The 15,089-nt window shown below is 46.3% G+C and overlaps 1 protein-coding gene across 1 annotated transcript in view; it reads left to right on the top strand.

The window, feature by feature from the left end:
* LOC144933585 (tyrosine-protein kinase receptor-like) overlaps nucleotides 1-10,606 on the top strand; it is a 179,132-nt gene extending 168,526 nt beyond the window's left edge. Inside the window, exons 22-25 of the mRNA XM_078858531.1 lie at nucleotides 2,521-2,622; nucleotides 5,112-5,246; nucleotides 7,005-7,095; nucleotides 7,864-10,606. Of these exons, the coding sequence (XP_078714657.1) occupies nucleotides 2,521-2,622; nucleotides 5,112-5,246; nucleotides 7,005-7,095; nucleotides 7,864-8,646 (1,111 nt within the window). The 3' untranslated portion in view covers nucleotides 8,647-10,606. The remainder of the gene's footprint in view (nucleotides 1-2,520; nucleotides 2,623-5,111; nucleotides 5,247-7,004; nucleotides 7,096-7,863) is intronic.
* Nucleotides 10,607-15,089: the final 4,483 nt, after the last annotated feature.

Genomic DNA, 15,089 nt, shown 5'->3' with positions numbered 1-15,089 from the left:
AAATCTGTGGTCCTATATTGGCATGTTGGGGCAACGAATGAGTGTTCATACATTAAGTTCATCATCCCCCCCCCCCAGTGATTTGATAAATTGTCCATCGTTTCTCATTGTTGCCGGGAGATCGACCCAGACCAGCAACCTCTGCATTGTAAATCCAGCGTACGAATCATTAGACCAAGGCAGCAGCAGCAGCATCCCTCTGCACGTTAGTACGTCGGAATATCCACCACCGACTTGGAGCCGCCAAAGGAGATGAGCAATGGCCCCAGTGTTAATTTGAGTGAGGAGACACAGGACTCACTTAACTTGATTTTATTTATTGATTTTATATCCTGGGAATACGACTGTGACGTAGGAACAAAATATGTCTGCCCTGAAGTATTTCCGTGGGGCCTTTCGGTGACAAATGTTTCGCATACGGTAGCCTTCATTATCGCCTCGCAAAAGATTACCAAGCCTCAGTGGCATCACACGCCCCTGAACTGGAACCGACGCCGCAATGCAAATGAGCAATATGAAATAGAACAAGGCTTTGCTGGTAATGAAACTGACATTACTGCAAATTGTGTGGAGGCCAACTTGCATAGCACGCAGAGGACAACTCAGCCCCTGCCTGTCTCACCCCACGGGGCATTCGAATACAACAGCCATGGCTCACAGGCACTGCGGTTGGGTGCCGAGAGCCAAAGGGACGAAGAGACGCTCAGGGGGGTAGGGACCCAGAGCTGAAGCCTGGCTGTGCATCAGCAGCACCGCTGTAGATTTCTATTCTAGTGTTGTAAGGACGGACTCTAAAACTTCTTTATGGCACACACTGTTTATTATCTTAATACACAGTCCCTATCACACTAAGGGGTATATGGTCCCCTCACCCGTTACCCTAAGAAGGTACAAGCCTCCGGACCTTGCAGGCTATCTAATCTCCCTGCTCTCCCAGCGTCCTCTGGCTGGACCTAGGGGATCTCTCCCCGACCACTGGTTACTCTGAGCCCGAGCCCTGATAAGGGCTGGAGGGCTTGGTCCAGGGTCCTAGATGTCTTCGGCCGACTTGGGTCGTCGTGTAGCAGAACTCTCTCAGAGCTTTCAGCGCGCTCTGGCTTTTATACCTGTTCGTGGCCGGGTTGTCCAATCCCTGACCACCTTGTGGGACCCTCTGATTGGTCCTTCCCAATCTGGCGTTTGGATCCTACCTCACCCCATTTGACCCTGCCCGTTTTGATTGAGCGGGAAACCCTTGTTTACGATCTGCTGTCTCACAGTTAGCGAACAGCGAGTAGTTAACACCACTACACTATCATGAAAAACCTTACGGTGGAAATATACTCGAGAGTAGTGGGACCACTCGTGGCCCCGCAAGGTCGTGGGAAGTGGTCCGTGGAACTGTTGCAGACACAGCGCTATGATTTGTGGGTATTTTTTTTTACAGCCCATTGCACAACTATTTCGATGCCGATCATGATTCAGCAGCACGGTGGGCTATTGAGTGAATCTGCCGATTGCTGGAATTTGGCGCTGGTGAATAGTTTTCATTTTGAGAAATACATTATTTGTGCGTGGTGGTCTGCAAAAATATTTCGAAGATCGCCAGTGTGATCCACGGGTGCGGAAATGTTGGAACCAACGCGTTAGAGTATCACAGATGCACAAGAATCGTCCTCCAAAGCCATGACTAGATTCTCACCATCGGTAATGAACGGCTGAGCTTCAATTTCATACAAGGCTTGCTGCATTTGCATGCCGCTTTTGTGAGTTGTTAAATGTAATTTAGTTGCCAAGGGAATTTCTGTGACGGAAAGGTCATGCGTTTTTGAATGTAGCACCGAGACTGCAGTGTCCGTTAAATAGTTTCCAAGTACTGCTCACAATCTTTAAGATAAATTGGAAATCGTACCAGAACTCATGACCTCTTGCTGCTTAACATGCTCAGTAGAACAAAAGTACCACGAGTCCGACTCACAATGTGTATATACACTTTATGGGAAGACAGCAGTGGTCATCCTATAGATAGACATAGTGACCAGGCTACAATAAAACAAAAAATATATAAACTTGTAGAATAAAGAACACTTTCTGCTTCAAATGCAGACCTTGTATTGTGGTCTAAAAACCAGGTCACCTGGAAAGTCCCCCCAAATCTCGTCTCATCTCAGAAGCATATTGTTCATATGGAAAACCAGGTTGTTACGGGCTTCTGCGAGACTACATTGTGGACAGCAGAGGGCAGTGCAGAAAAACATCCATTGTAATACTGAATGATCCCACATCTATGCTCTTCATATTCACCAACCCACACAAATCAGTATGGCGAAGCATGTTCAAGTAACCACCCGCGCAACTGGTTGCGAGGCATGGGAAGGTCCTTGTCCAGTCGTGGATTGACAAAGTGCTGTGCATGAGGGCTGTACAGGTACACTTCCGTACATGAGATACTGAAGGGGGATCGTGGTGGTGGTGGGGGGGAAAGCTGATGTGCACACATCCCTTGAACGCTTCCTCCTCCTATGGTGTGTGTGGGCACAGAGCCAGCTACTACCGCAAGGGTGGTCGTGCCATGCTGCCAGTTAAGTGGATGCCCCCGGAGGCCTTTCTGGAGGGCATCTTCACATCCAAGACGGATACATGGTGAGTGAGCAAATACTGACATGGGCGGGTGGCTTGTTGGATTTTATGGTTAGAAGGCTGGTAGCTCTGAAATCTTTGACTTAAATTCGATCTCCAGCAAACCATGATTAAACCGGATTTTCAAGGGCTGTGAGCTGGTTTCACGTCATGTACCAGTGATTGTATATTTTTTTTAAACCTCGTGACACTACGTTCAGTTTTTCACTTATTTTGACATTCCAGTACCAAGTGCTAAACATTTGGCTCGATTTCCACCCAACAAAAACTCTTCACTGGTCAAGTATATACGGATGGGTGTGGAAAAGAGTCCCATTGTAGTTACTTCAAGGAGTAGTTTTACGTGGCATGCGCTGGTAGCTGTTCCCTGGAACGATATGGTATTGCACTGCTTGGCGTGAGAATTCCTTGCTGGAAGCTCTTCATCCCATCGCGTGATGCCGGTACACTTGTGGACATACGTAAAGACATATTGTTCAGAAAACAAAACAAAAAAAATTATGACCACAGGTCACATTTCGTTGGTCTGAAAATGTTTTGAGATTATCTGAAGGCTGCTTTTTTTTACAGTTGAATAAATCCTAAATCAGGGCCATATGACACTTGACTTTCAAATTAGCCCTATGGTCAAGCATCAGTTTGAAAGAAATTGACGTATGACATGCCAGTGGTTGTGTTTACGATAAAAAAAATTGGGTCTACTGTCAAGCATCTTGTTCACCTCCCAGGGATTATTAGGGCATCACACCGACAAAAACAAAGAGTATATGTCAAAAAAATGTTGATGCATTGTGCGTACGTGTGTCTCCACGTTTGTGCACGCGGGCGTTTGTGTGATTTCTATGCGTGCCGCTGCATGTGTGTTTGTGCTCAAGATGCTCATGTGAGCCTTTTCCCATCATTGCGCGTGTTTGTGTGCTCAGCTGTGTGTTTGTATTGGATTTTTCCTGTGCACATGTACACGCCCGTTTTCTTTTACGCGCACGTTTGTCTGCGTGTGTCTTTGTGATCCCAGCGACTGGGGTTCAGTTCCCAGCTGTTGACAGTCAATCAGTGGCGAGTGCCGTCACAACCTGTTGTCGGTCCCCGTTACGTGAGCTCAGCCTCACAAAGACACCTGGCCTCCTGATATAGAAGCACTGGGCCAGACTTGGGAGCTGCTCATTATCGACACCTGCGTTTACGGTCTACAAGGCAAGATTGGGGAATCCTTGTGAATTGGAAACGCTATTGCAATCGTTAACATAATGCGCCACAATCCTGCCGCTACTCGGTTTCAATTCGAGGGTCAGAAAGTTGACCTTGACTTGCTGTTGCCGATGCCACCCCTTTATGCACTCAGCTGGGATTTGACTAAATAGCAGTGCGGTAGAGTGGTGCCGCAATTTGTTCATGCGCTGCGTTATGACCTCGGTGACCGGAGTCCGACTAATACCAGCGGCGAGTGATATCTGAAAAAGTCTTGGTCCACCCCCCACACCAACTCGTACTGATCAGCGTGGGGAAGTACGGTCAAACAACCCCCATGAAAGGCATGGCATGAGGAGGCCTTAGTCCCGCAGTTGATTGACAAAGGTGCTGTGAATATGCATTTTTTTACGTCTCAACAGTGTTTGGACGAACTCCACGTGCTGCCGTAAAGTTCACTTCGAGCAATGTTGGATGGAAACACAGCAAATCCAATATTTTTCCAAATTAGCAAGAGAACAGTATTAAACGTGTCTTCTCCAACACACCGATCATATTGCACAACGCGAAAGATGGAATATTTGTCATTTCAGTGTTGGTTAAGTGTTAACAGACATTTGTGCGTGTAAGCATTTTGTTTGCAGACCATCGTTAAAATGTTTTTACGTCAGCTATACAGGAAAGCATTTCGGAGACTCAATACTGTTTCAGGAAGGGTCCTATACATTGGGTCTTTAAGTGTCTGCACGTGGGAGCAAAACAATAGTGCTGAAGAAAACCCATGAGTATGTAGGGGGACAACACTCGAAAGGCCTACACAGCTAGGATCACAAAACCATTTGCTGGTCCACCATCTCCTGGCCATCTTGCAGCCGTGCGGGTTTGGGAGATTTAGAGCACATGTTCAATCTGGCTTTGTCTGTGTCATTCGCCGACGACCAAATGACCCAGAATTTCACCCGACCTCGTCATCAGCCAAGTCGGGGGTTGAGCCTGGTTTGTGCTCGGATTTGTGACCGCTTTGCAGGTAATATTGTCATTGGCTGCACGGCTACGTGGTGTCTGGAAAAAAAGGTCCACGCAGAAAAATCCATTGCAGTACTGTTGTACAGTTTTGTTCTCACATCTATGCTCCCAACTGGCAGCAACCCAAGCCGGCCACAGTGTGACGATGTTCGGTCACGTAACCCCCACGCCCCACACTGTAAGGGGAGACGCCCACGTCCAGAGCTGGATGGACAACGGGCTCTCACGTGCACTCTGTACGTGTCACTCACGGCTGCCTCCCAACGTTGGTTGTCTAGGTCGTTTGGGGTGTTGCTGTGGGAGATCTTCTCCCTGGGCTACATGCCCTACCCGAGCAAGAGCAACCAGGAGGTGATGGAGTTCGTCACAAGCGGTGGCCGCATGGACCCACCAAAGAACTGCCCCGTGCCCGTGTGCGTACCATGCTGGAACGTTTATGTGGATGCCTTCAGATACCACTGCATTGACAGAGTGACCTTTAGGATATCCGAAATGTTGTTGATAATTTGTTTTTTCATAGAGCGTCGTCCTTTACGTCGGGCGGTTTAAGAACGCTTTACACGTGATAAGCGGCTTGCATCACATCTCATTTCGACACGGTGGAAAGGGCCCTCCCAGTGGCAGCTGTCCTTGTATGGCACAAGGTGACTCAGCAGCCGGCCTGCAAGTGGACATTTGTCTGCCAGTAGGAGGCGATGATTGCTATGCGTACTTCAAATTGAGTAATGTGAGAGTAATTTCCGAATTTGGTCAACTTGGACGACACCGACAACACAACAGGCTAGCTTGCTTAAAATGTGAGTGGATCTTTAACGACAAGAGGATTGAAGCGGATGCTGCATTTATTACAATTAATGTACCTGCAGTGATAACCATGGCGGCCTGCCAGATTCGAACTGTGAACCTCTGGACAAGCGGTGAACATGCCATTGCTGGGCCATGTTACTGCCCCATGCATCGAGACAATGTATCTTAACTCTTCCACTGAGCAATGCGGCGGTGATGCAGGAGTTCCAAATTGTGTGCAAGCGGAATCCATATGGTGTCGTCATTCCCCCCAAACTCTATCGAATGGATTTCCAAACTCGATATAGTTATGAACGTAGTCCTATGTTCTTCAAACGACACGTGACATACGATGTCGGTCATGCACCATTTTTTGGCGAGTGGTGGAATTTACACACTCCTATGGAGGGGTTCCAGTTTATACTGGTAGGAACCACCTGGTTCCACCAGCTCACAAGGGATTATTGTGTCCATCCGTCGTGCATCCAAAAATGGGAGGGGTCGGGCTGGGTGGAGAGGGGAGGGTGGGGAGGGGCTGGGTGGGGAGGGTGGGGCTGGGTGGGGGGTGGGAGGGGTGGGGCTGGGTGGGGAGGGGCTGGTCACCCCGTGGTGCCCTTATAAAACTCAACGTTTAACCTACTAACGCCGGCTTGTGCCCGCCCTCACAGTCGGCCATATTTGCGGAATACACCACACCGCCGTTGACCCTGGCCATTGACCGAGCAACCCAACGTTCCTACCAGCTCCCTCTGCAGGAGGAATGTGTTACACTGGATGACCACTAAGTGAACCCAAAAGTGTAGGGGCTGAGCCAACTCTCAGCCACAATTTGTAAGTTGCAAGTTAAATTCCTGGTCAGGGGTTGCTTCAGTTCAAAACGGAAATAAGTACCATTTTGTAAAGTCAATAATTCTAGCGATAGACTTCGTCACTCACGTAAAAATAAAGAATTTCCATGACAGGCCTTGGGGCTCCAGCAGAAGTATGTTTGTATGTTGGACTTCTTTCGCACCGTACGTAGTCAACCGTGATCAAAAGTTAAGATATTGTTGGGCACGGAGACACTTTTTTACAATTTCCATGTTCAGTGAAGTTTTTGCTTGAAATTTGTTTAATCCTGACATACTGCCAAAAATGTACTCAAGATGTGTTGAGGAAATGAAAGAAAAAACACGTTGCCAATGTGCTAGTTTCAAGCATGCGCAATTATCAAACATGCCTTCATGCACTCCTGTTTGTTAAGCATCATACTTTACGCGCACGTAGGGGCCTGATTCCGTTGACGGCCGTCCTAAAGCGACTCAAGAGGTTTCACATCGAACTTGTTTACATGTGGGTAGGGGAATTGGTGTTGCTCTCGGTTTAAGAGGTTTCTGCTCATACAGGTACCGGATCATGACTCAGTGCTGGCAACACCGACCAGAGGACAGGCCCAACTTCTCAACCATCCTGGAGCGAATCACTTACTGTACACAGGTGCAACACTCCCACACAGTGCTCGGTGACATTGAAGTGGGAATCTAGAGGTTGACAATAGTAATATATGGCTGCTCTACATTTCCACATAAACCACTTCGTTGAGCTATCATTTGTGGCCAGGTCGCTTCTGAAAAATATCTATATAGCTCAGTGGGCCTTACCATGTAAAATTAAATAGATGATGCAATGCTCAAAGTGCAGACATTGGAAGTGCGGTCTTGATTGCACAACAGTCGTGAGATTTGTCATACATAATAATCAGGTTTGATGGTATCAGTAGTGTCAACAGCTCTGGTCTTCATGGTCACCTTGATCTTCTGAGGTGGCGCATTGGCTTACATGGGCTAACATAATGTCAGATTGGCTAACAATCTGAGCCACCCATCATCAAAAAGAGCACCTTACCAGTAACTAATTGGTAACCCATGACTGCATAGAAAAACAATACAAAATGTGTTTTTTTATTCCGGCAATGAGGACTAAATTGATTTGAATGCCTTGCAATAAACACTCTTCATCAGCCATATAAGCGTCCACCACGTTGTTTTAAATAACAGATCTCCTGAAGTGACTCCAGGAGTAGATCTGCGATATTTCTAGGGGCTATTCCCTGACACAAATTCAGAATCTACTTGCCAAAAGCACTCCAGCATGGAAACGCACTAGTCTTGACATAATGCGGATAAATGTCACAAGGGATTCAAAAACATCTTGAAATTTAAAGAAAAAGTTAATAACACATCCATCTCTTGCTACCCTGAACAGGACCCGGATGTGGTGCAGACCCCACTGCCAACTGAGTACATGCCACCTCCGGATGACGAGGGCAACACTGTGATGCGTCCTCCCAACCCAGACCGGGTGCCCCCACTGCCCATGAGCGGCCCACTTGAGGCAGCACCCTTTGCTGCCCCTCCACAGCCTGCCCGGCCCAGTCCCACGCACCACCAGGCTGGCCATGATCCCAGGAACCCGGGTAACCAGCAGCAGCAACACCAATCTCACCAGCATTATCCACTTCAACAGCAGCAGCAACAGCAGCAGCAGCACCTCAAGAAACTGCAGCAAGCCACGGCCACCCTCTCGCACCCTGGTCAGCCAGCTCCTGGCCAGGCGAACGGCAACAACCTGTGGAACCCGACCTATGGATCTTGGATGACCCCGGCTGCCAAGGAGGCTGCTTTCAAGGCAGGAACGTTGGAGCTATCGCAGGGCCACGGTCCGCTGTCGCCTCCCTGCAACTACGCGTCAGTGGCGCCGCGTTCGGTGGCTTTTGTGCCGCCTGAGCGCGAGGACTCGGGCTTCGATGGGGGCGCCGCCACTCCGACGGTAGCGCAACCACAGCAGCAGCAGCAGGCAGCCGAGCAAGTAGGCGGGCCGCCACAGGGTGGCAATGCAGCTGGGGTGGCAGCCGAGGATGGCTACAAGCAGGCGGGATACGCGCGGCAGGAAAAGCACCTGCCAGGCATCAGCACGGCTCGCACAGCGCCCTGCACCCGGGACTCGGGCCTCTCCCTGGGCGAGGGCTGCAGCGTGACGACGCTCTAACCAGCCGCGTCGCTGTGCTCTCAACTGAAGCTATTATGCCAGTGTACACCACAGTGCAGCTTAAGCGTGTTAAGTTTTAAATACTAACGTTACATTTGAGGTGAGGTTCTATTTTTAAGTTAATTGGTACGAGGCGAATAGAAAGCCCAGGTTTAGCGATGCCTCCCAAATAGTGGTGATGTCACACTGGGCAATTACTCTAGCAGATGCTACAGAACTTCTTCTGGGGGTATCTTAATTAGGCCTCTCTTACCCAACACTAGATGGCACTTGTTGATGTTATATATATAGAGTTGTTCACCACATGTCTGTCAAAGTTCATGTGCATTTACAAACGTCGCATTTGGAGATGGACTGTAAAGATCACCAATACGCTCGACACAGGGACTTAGATTATTAGATTAATCTCGGGATTGAACCCTGGTTATTAGTGGTGCCCGATGTGTGCTCTGACAAGGGTATTAAACCCCTCCAAGCAACCTTTTCACCCCTCTGGTTATAAAAAATACAATAGCGTAACAGTAAGTCATATATTTTTCAAAGCAATGTTTAAAAAAAGAAGGCATCACATATAGCATATAGTTTTTCAACTTTTCTGGAGAAAAAAATACTGATACAAATTGGTACGGCTAGGCTCTTATTTTTGCTTAAATGGATAATATTATCATGTTGTGAAAACGTGCAGTGTTCTGCTCTTAGGAATAGGAATATATCCTGACGCACTGAATAGAGGGAGTTGTGTTGTATTATATTCTACATAGTTTCCCAAGTATAGCCTAATGTACATTAGAAAACACGTAGCGTCTCCATTTTAACATGTGGTCGTTGATTGAACGTTGTCCTTAGTACTGAACTGTAAACATAAAAGTTAAGATAAGCTGCATGTATTGTCTGTCATATGTACATAGATTTTAGACATGTCAACAAACCTCACTTCAAAGCATGTTCTTCCCTTTATTTAGCAATCATCAAAACAGCACCCAAACGAAAGCCTTGCGGAGTTTAATGCAGCAACACAACCCCACTAAATGTCTACGTACAAATGTGGGATGCTGTTCAATGGGATGACATTTCCAGGATATAATGTGGGGCTACACGTGACAAAAGTGGTACAGTCCAAATTTAACACCACCGATAGGCAAAGTGGGACACTCCATATTAAACCCCCCCCCCCCCGTGCCAGTAATGACGACACAAGGGCTCCTGTGGGATGTTAAATAGGGACCGTTTCCCACTTCCTACATTGGATGGCACACTGTTTAGAGCGCTCAGTTTGCAGTCAGTCATTTTATTGAGTCCTCTGCAAGTCTATAAAATGAGAACTGCTTTGTCGGAATTACAACGGTGGCTATTCCATCGAGAAGATGAAATTCCTACCAATGGCTCAAGTCTGCCAATGGATGTAGGTGCTCTCCCTGTGCTCACTTCAACTTGGAGACACTTTTGTCATTTGGGAATCAAGATTGGGAATTCTCCTTGGGTTAAATCCCACTTGAAAATTTTAAACCTCCAACAATGCCGCTGATTTCCTTCTCCTCACAGCTCTAGTGTTGAAACAGACCATCCTAACAATGTAAACACTTGGCAAGGCATACAAAACACAACGCCACTAAATTGCAGAAAATCCATGTTTTGTTTCCGTGTGTCTACATAAACATCTATACCCTGTCACGGAAAACATGTCCACCTATTTAATGCGCCGCTCGCTGTTACATTTTGTTCGTGAGCTGTACAAAAAAAAACACTGCTCAACATTAATTTCATGCCAACTCTGTTGATGACGAGCCTGCTTTACTAAAAATGCAAACTTGAACTCTGTTGCTATGGTCGACTAATGCGTTGGACTGTGCTGAAGACGAGACTCCATTGCATGCTACCTAATAAAAAAAAAACCTCTTGGCATTCACCGTTTGCTATGCACGTGTCTTTCTTGTTAAACCCCCCAGCACAGGGTAATAAACGCGAGTAACAGGGGGCCATCCATTCAGTACGTACGCATAGAGGGGGAGGGGGGGTTAACCCAAACGCGTGCCCTTGCGTATGGGGGGGGGGGGTCTATTGGCAATGTGCGTACGCATAGGACACGGGGGGGGGGGGGGTGAAGCCTCGATAATAATGTGTCTACATTGGCCTTCAAATGAGTTAGTCCGGCAGTGAACTGTTTGCTTAAACACGTTAATATTATTAATCCTTGATCGTTTCTGCTTGGATTAAATATCGGCCGTATAGGATTCGGGGGGGGGGGTACGTCAGGCCTACGTACGCAGGTGGGGGGGGGGGTGTAAAAAGTCCGCGTGCGTACAGGGAGGGGGTGAGGGCTCAAGTTGCGACAGATTTTTGCGTTACGTCCTCAATGGATGGACCCCAGGCGAGATGTTAAAACACGAGGACACTTTTAAAGACAACGCGTGGACTTCAAACACACGCTCCGAAACAAACACACAATTACCGTCATCATCATCAACACTGCTTTACAACAGGAAAAAAACACATATATCTGTGGCCCTTCTTCAAAGCAGCCAGACTTGACGAATTTATCTGTTGCCACATTATCTGAAATTCATCCCATTATTTACAGAATGAAGATGCCATCTTGATCACGATCTCGAGTAGCCGCTCATACTACCACAACTCCCATATAGTGTATGACATTGTACACCTCGCCACACTTAACATCGATAAATAAATTATGGTTATCACAATCAGTGCAGATAATGGTCATAGGTAGGGTTCTTTTTCAGAAAGGAGAATCAAACGGCCCTGTTCAGGGAATTTTCTTATTTGTAAATTAGGTCCTCCAAGAGCACAGATAAGAGGAGTTCCACCAAAGTGATAGACCCACACCTTACAATGTATACTGTAACTGCTTTACACCCTTTAGAAACGGTGATGCAAACAAATGCAGTTTTTAATTATATACAGTATACGAGCAGATTTCCATGAGTCGACACTCAAGAGCAAAGATGCCAATTTAAATGTCACAAAAATGAAAAACATTTAAATTATATATAATTTGATACGTATTTTATTTAATTTTTTGTTCCTGGGGAGTAAATGTTATTTCCTAATTGCTTATGCCTCAAAAGTACAGACAGTAATATTTTGAAATTCACCTATTTTCCATAAAATTCCAGATAGATTCAGTGCCGAGTAAACTTGGACTAACTTCAAGAACATTCTAGAACTTTCCAGTAATATAAATACTAGAAATACAGGGGCCTTAAGCCCACCAGTTCAGTTTAGTTCCAGCTGCCTAAGTGGATACATATCTGCATTTTTCTGAGATGGCATCAAGAGGCTGAAAGCATGCAGCAGACGCATTTTGCTGTGGCCAATTTATCAAGACAAGAGCGAAAAAGTACTCTGTGGAAGCATTTGCTAAGATGTGAGGCCGACAAGGCATATTTCGGCATGCCTGTCAGGGATCAAGACAAACCCTGGGCACCTCCTTTCACTTGCGAGCAATGCAAAAAAACTCTGGAAGGTAAGATGGACAATTATTGCTCGGAATTTTGTTATAAAATTTGTTACAATTTTTTACATTTTAAAATGTTTTACAATGTTATTGAAAAAATATATCATATATAAAAAATGTTGCGAGAATCTCCTACACATTAGTCATGGGTGAAATACATTAATTGTTGTAGGATGGTACAGAGGGGAAAAGAGAGCCATGAAGTTCGCTATCCCAATAATTTGGCGGGAACCCACTGATCACTCAAGCAACTGCTACTTCTGCATGGTGGACCCTTCCAAACGTCGTACTGGCAAGAATGCACCTGCTATCACGTATCCGGACCTTCCTTCATCCATCGCCCCAGTGCCACACTGCCATGAGCTCCCCGTACCCACTCCTCTGGAGAGAGAGCAGCCGTCTTTTTGCAGCTTCTTCACCCGTCAAGATGGGCTCTGCTTCTACCACAATGTGACCAGTCTGTTCGAGGAAATCGGAATCACCTGTAACCAGAATGAGTGGCACCTCTTCATTGACAGCTCATCCAGGAGCCTAAAAGCCGTGCTGCTCCATAATGGTAATAAGTACCCGTCTCTTCCCCTGACTCACTCGGTGCACCTCAAAGAGGATTACAACAGCACCAAGACCTTGCTGGACGCCTTGAAGTATAATGAGTATGGCCGGGAGGTCATCGAAGACTTCAAAATGGTGGCATTCCTGATGGGTCGGTCTCCAAGGCGGGTTTACCAAGTTTCCCTGCTATCTTTGCCTTTTGGAGAGCAGGGACACCAAGACACACTACCACAGGCGGGACTGGCCACAGTGGACCGAGTTCTCTGTGGGGAGGAACGTCAAGTGGGAGCCACTGGTGGACGCCCGGAAGGTGCTCATGCCATAAATGCACATCAAATTGGACCTTATGAAACAATGTCAGAGCTGTAGATAGGGAGTCAGAAGCCTTCAAGTACCTTCTAGACTTCTTCCCTAAGCTGTCTGAGGCCAAGGTCAAAGACGGTGTCTTAGTCGGACCACAGATAAAGAAGATCCTGGAGTGCAATTAATTCACCAAGAAGCTCACTAGTAAGGAGAAAGCGGCTTGGAACAGCTTTGTCGCAGTGGTTCGTGGCTTCCTGGGCAATCACAAGGTCGAAAACTATGTGGAGCTGCTGAGACTCTGGTGAAGAACTACAGCACAATGGGCTGTAGGATGTCCCTCAAAGTCCATATCCTTGATGCTCATCTTGATCAATTCAAGGAGTACATGGGAGCGTACTCGAAGGAGCAAGGCGAGCGCTTCCACCAGGATATACTGGACTTTGAACGCCACTACCAAGGACAGCATAACGAGAACATGATGTGAGACTACATTTGGGGTCTGATTCGTGAAAGTGATTTACAGTATAATCGTAAATCTCGAAAAACTACTCACTTCTAAATCTTTAGTAGTAATTTTTGTATTACTTGAGTATAAATACATGTACATTTTTATTCCTGTTGTTTTTTTCTAAATTTATGTGAAAATACACAAATTCGCCAGTTTTCTCATTGAAAACAAGTACATTTCTAAATATCCCTGTCCTGGTCACAAAAGCAAAGTTTGTGGGGAGTAATAGCCATTTTCTATACTTTTTAGGCATAAGCAATTACGAAATATTACTACCCAAGAACAAAAATAGTGTTACAGTGTCATCGGTGCACGATTTCACGATGTGGAGGGTCAACGAGCAAAATCCATTTTGTGGGAACACCAGACGGCCATATTTAAGTTATGTTCTTTGTTTTCAGAGACGGTTCACGTTACAGTGTTAAAGTGAAAACCTTTGGCGTTAAGGTGGCTTTCTTTCACAGACGAGTCAAATTCAGCCGTGGTAAATAAATGGTGGACGTGTACCTGCTTCTGGTTATAAAGTCTGGCAAAATCGCCCGATGAAGCTGAATGTAACTGCCAGCGAAACGCCTCGCTCAAATTGTAAATGTTGTGGATTTACTATCCAACACACCGCTGGGGCGAAGTAGTAACTAATTGGCACGCTTTTGTTACGTGCCAAACCTTAGGAATTGGCTGTATCGGGTGGTGGCGGGTTAACGACACATTTATACTTGCGCGATCTAACCCAGATTTTAGTTTTATTGGTCGCGAAAGCCTACGCGTCAAACTCATCGATGGATGCACCAGCATATTTCAGAGATGTAAAAAGTCACAACAAACACGTTTTCCAAACTAACAAAACCGTGGGCGTGCCATTAAAAACGTTCCACGAAGCACTCTGTACAGATACGTGTGGCAACAATGGATGCTTGATAAAATGGTACGAATATATATAGCCGACAAATGCACAAACTCTTGGGTTTTTCCATTGGAGTGATTATCAAGAGATCAAAGGGCAACACACAGGCTAGCAGAAGCTAACACCGCCATAAATCAAATACAGATGCACGCACAACTGAGAATGATATCCGATGCAGGTCAGGCTAATCAGCAGACTCGCTTCTGTCAGGGACTGTCCATGGATATATATAGCATGGACATCTGGAGCCAGACAATGTCTTCTAAGAATAGGTTGCCACCAAGCGCAATACTGTACTGCACCGTAGGGGGAAATGCTAATGGACACTAAGCCAATAGTCTGATTAAATGTACCTCCACGACAAGCAAGGCAATTGAAGGTCATGTGCTTATTCGGTCACTGAGTCAGCAATCAATGCATGCATAAATGATTCAAACGTACAGCAACTTTCTTAAAAAAATGTGTATTAAGGCCCAAATACCTTCATGAAGTAAACCTATTTCTAATTAGGCTCATTGAAAAGGCATTTTTTTTTAAGTGCGGTAACTGCCACCATATATATGTGCTATGTTGAGACTGACACCCTCCAGGCAAAAAAATGTGGAATATCCATCTCTGGTTTAGGCCACCAACGGAGTTGAAAACATCCAGTGGCTTGAGGGAGATAGCTTGAATTAAACATGTTGTGAATATTGGACGAG

Source organism: Lampetra fluviatilis, chromosome 7 (assembly GCF_964198595.1).
Source record: "Lampetra fluviatilis chromosome 7, kcLamFluv1.1, whole genome shotgun sequence".
NCBI classification, from domain to species: domain Eukaryota; kingdom Metazoa; phylum Chordata; class Hyperoartia; order Petromyzontiformes; family Petromyzontidae; genus Lampetra; species Lampetra fluviatilis.
This window is presented reverse-complemented; position numbering and strand designations above follow the sequence as displayed.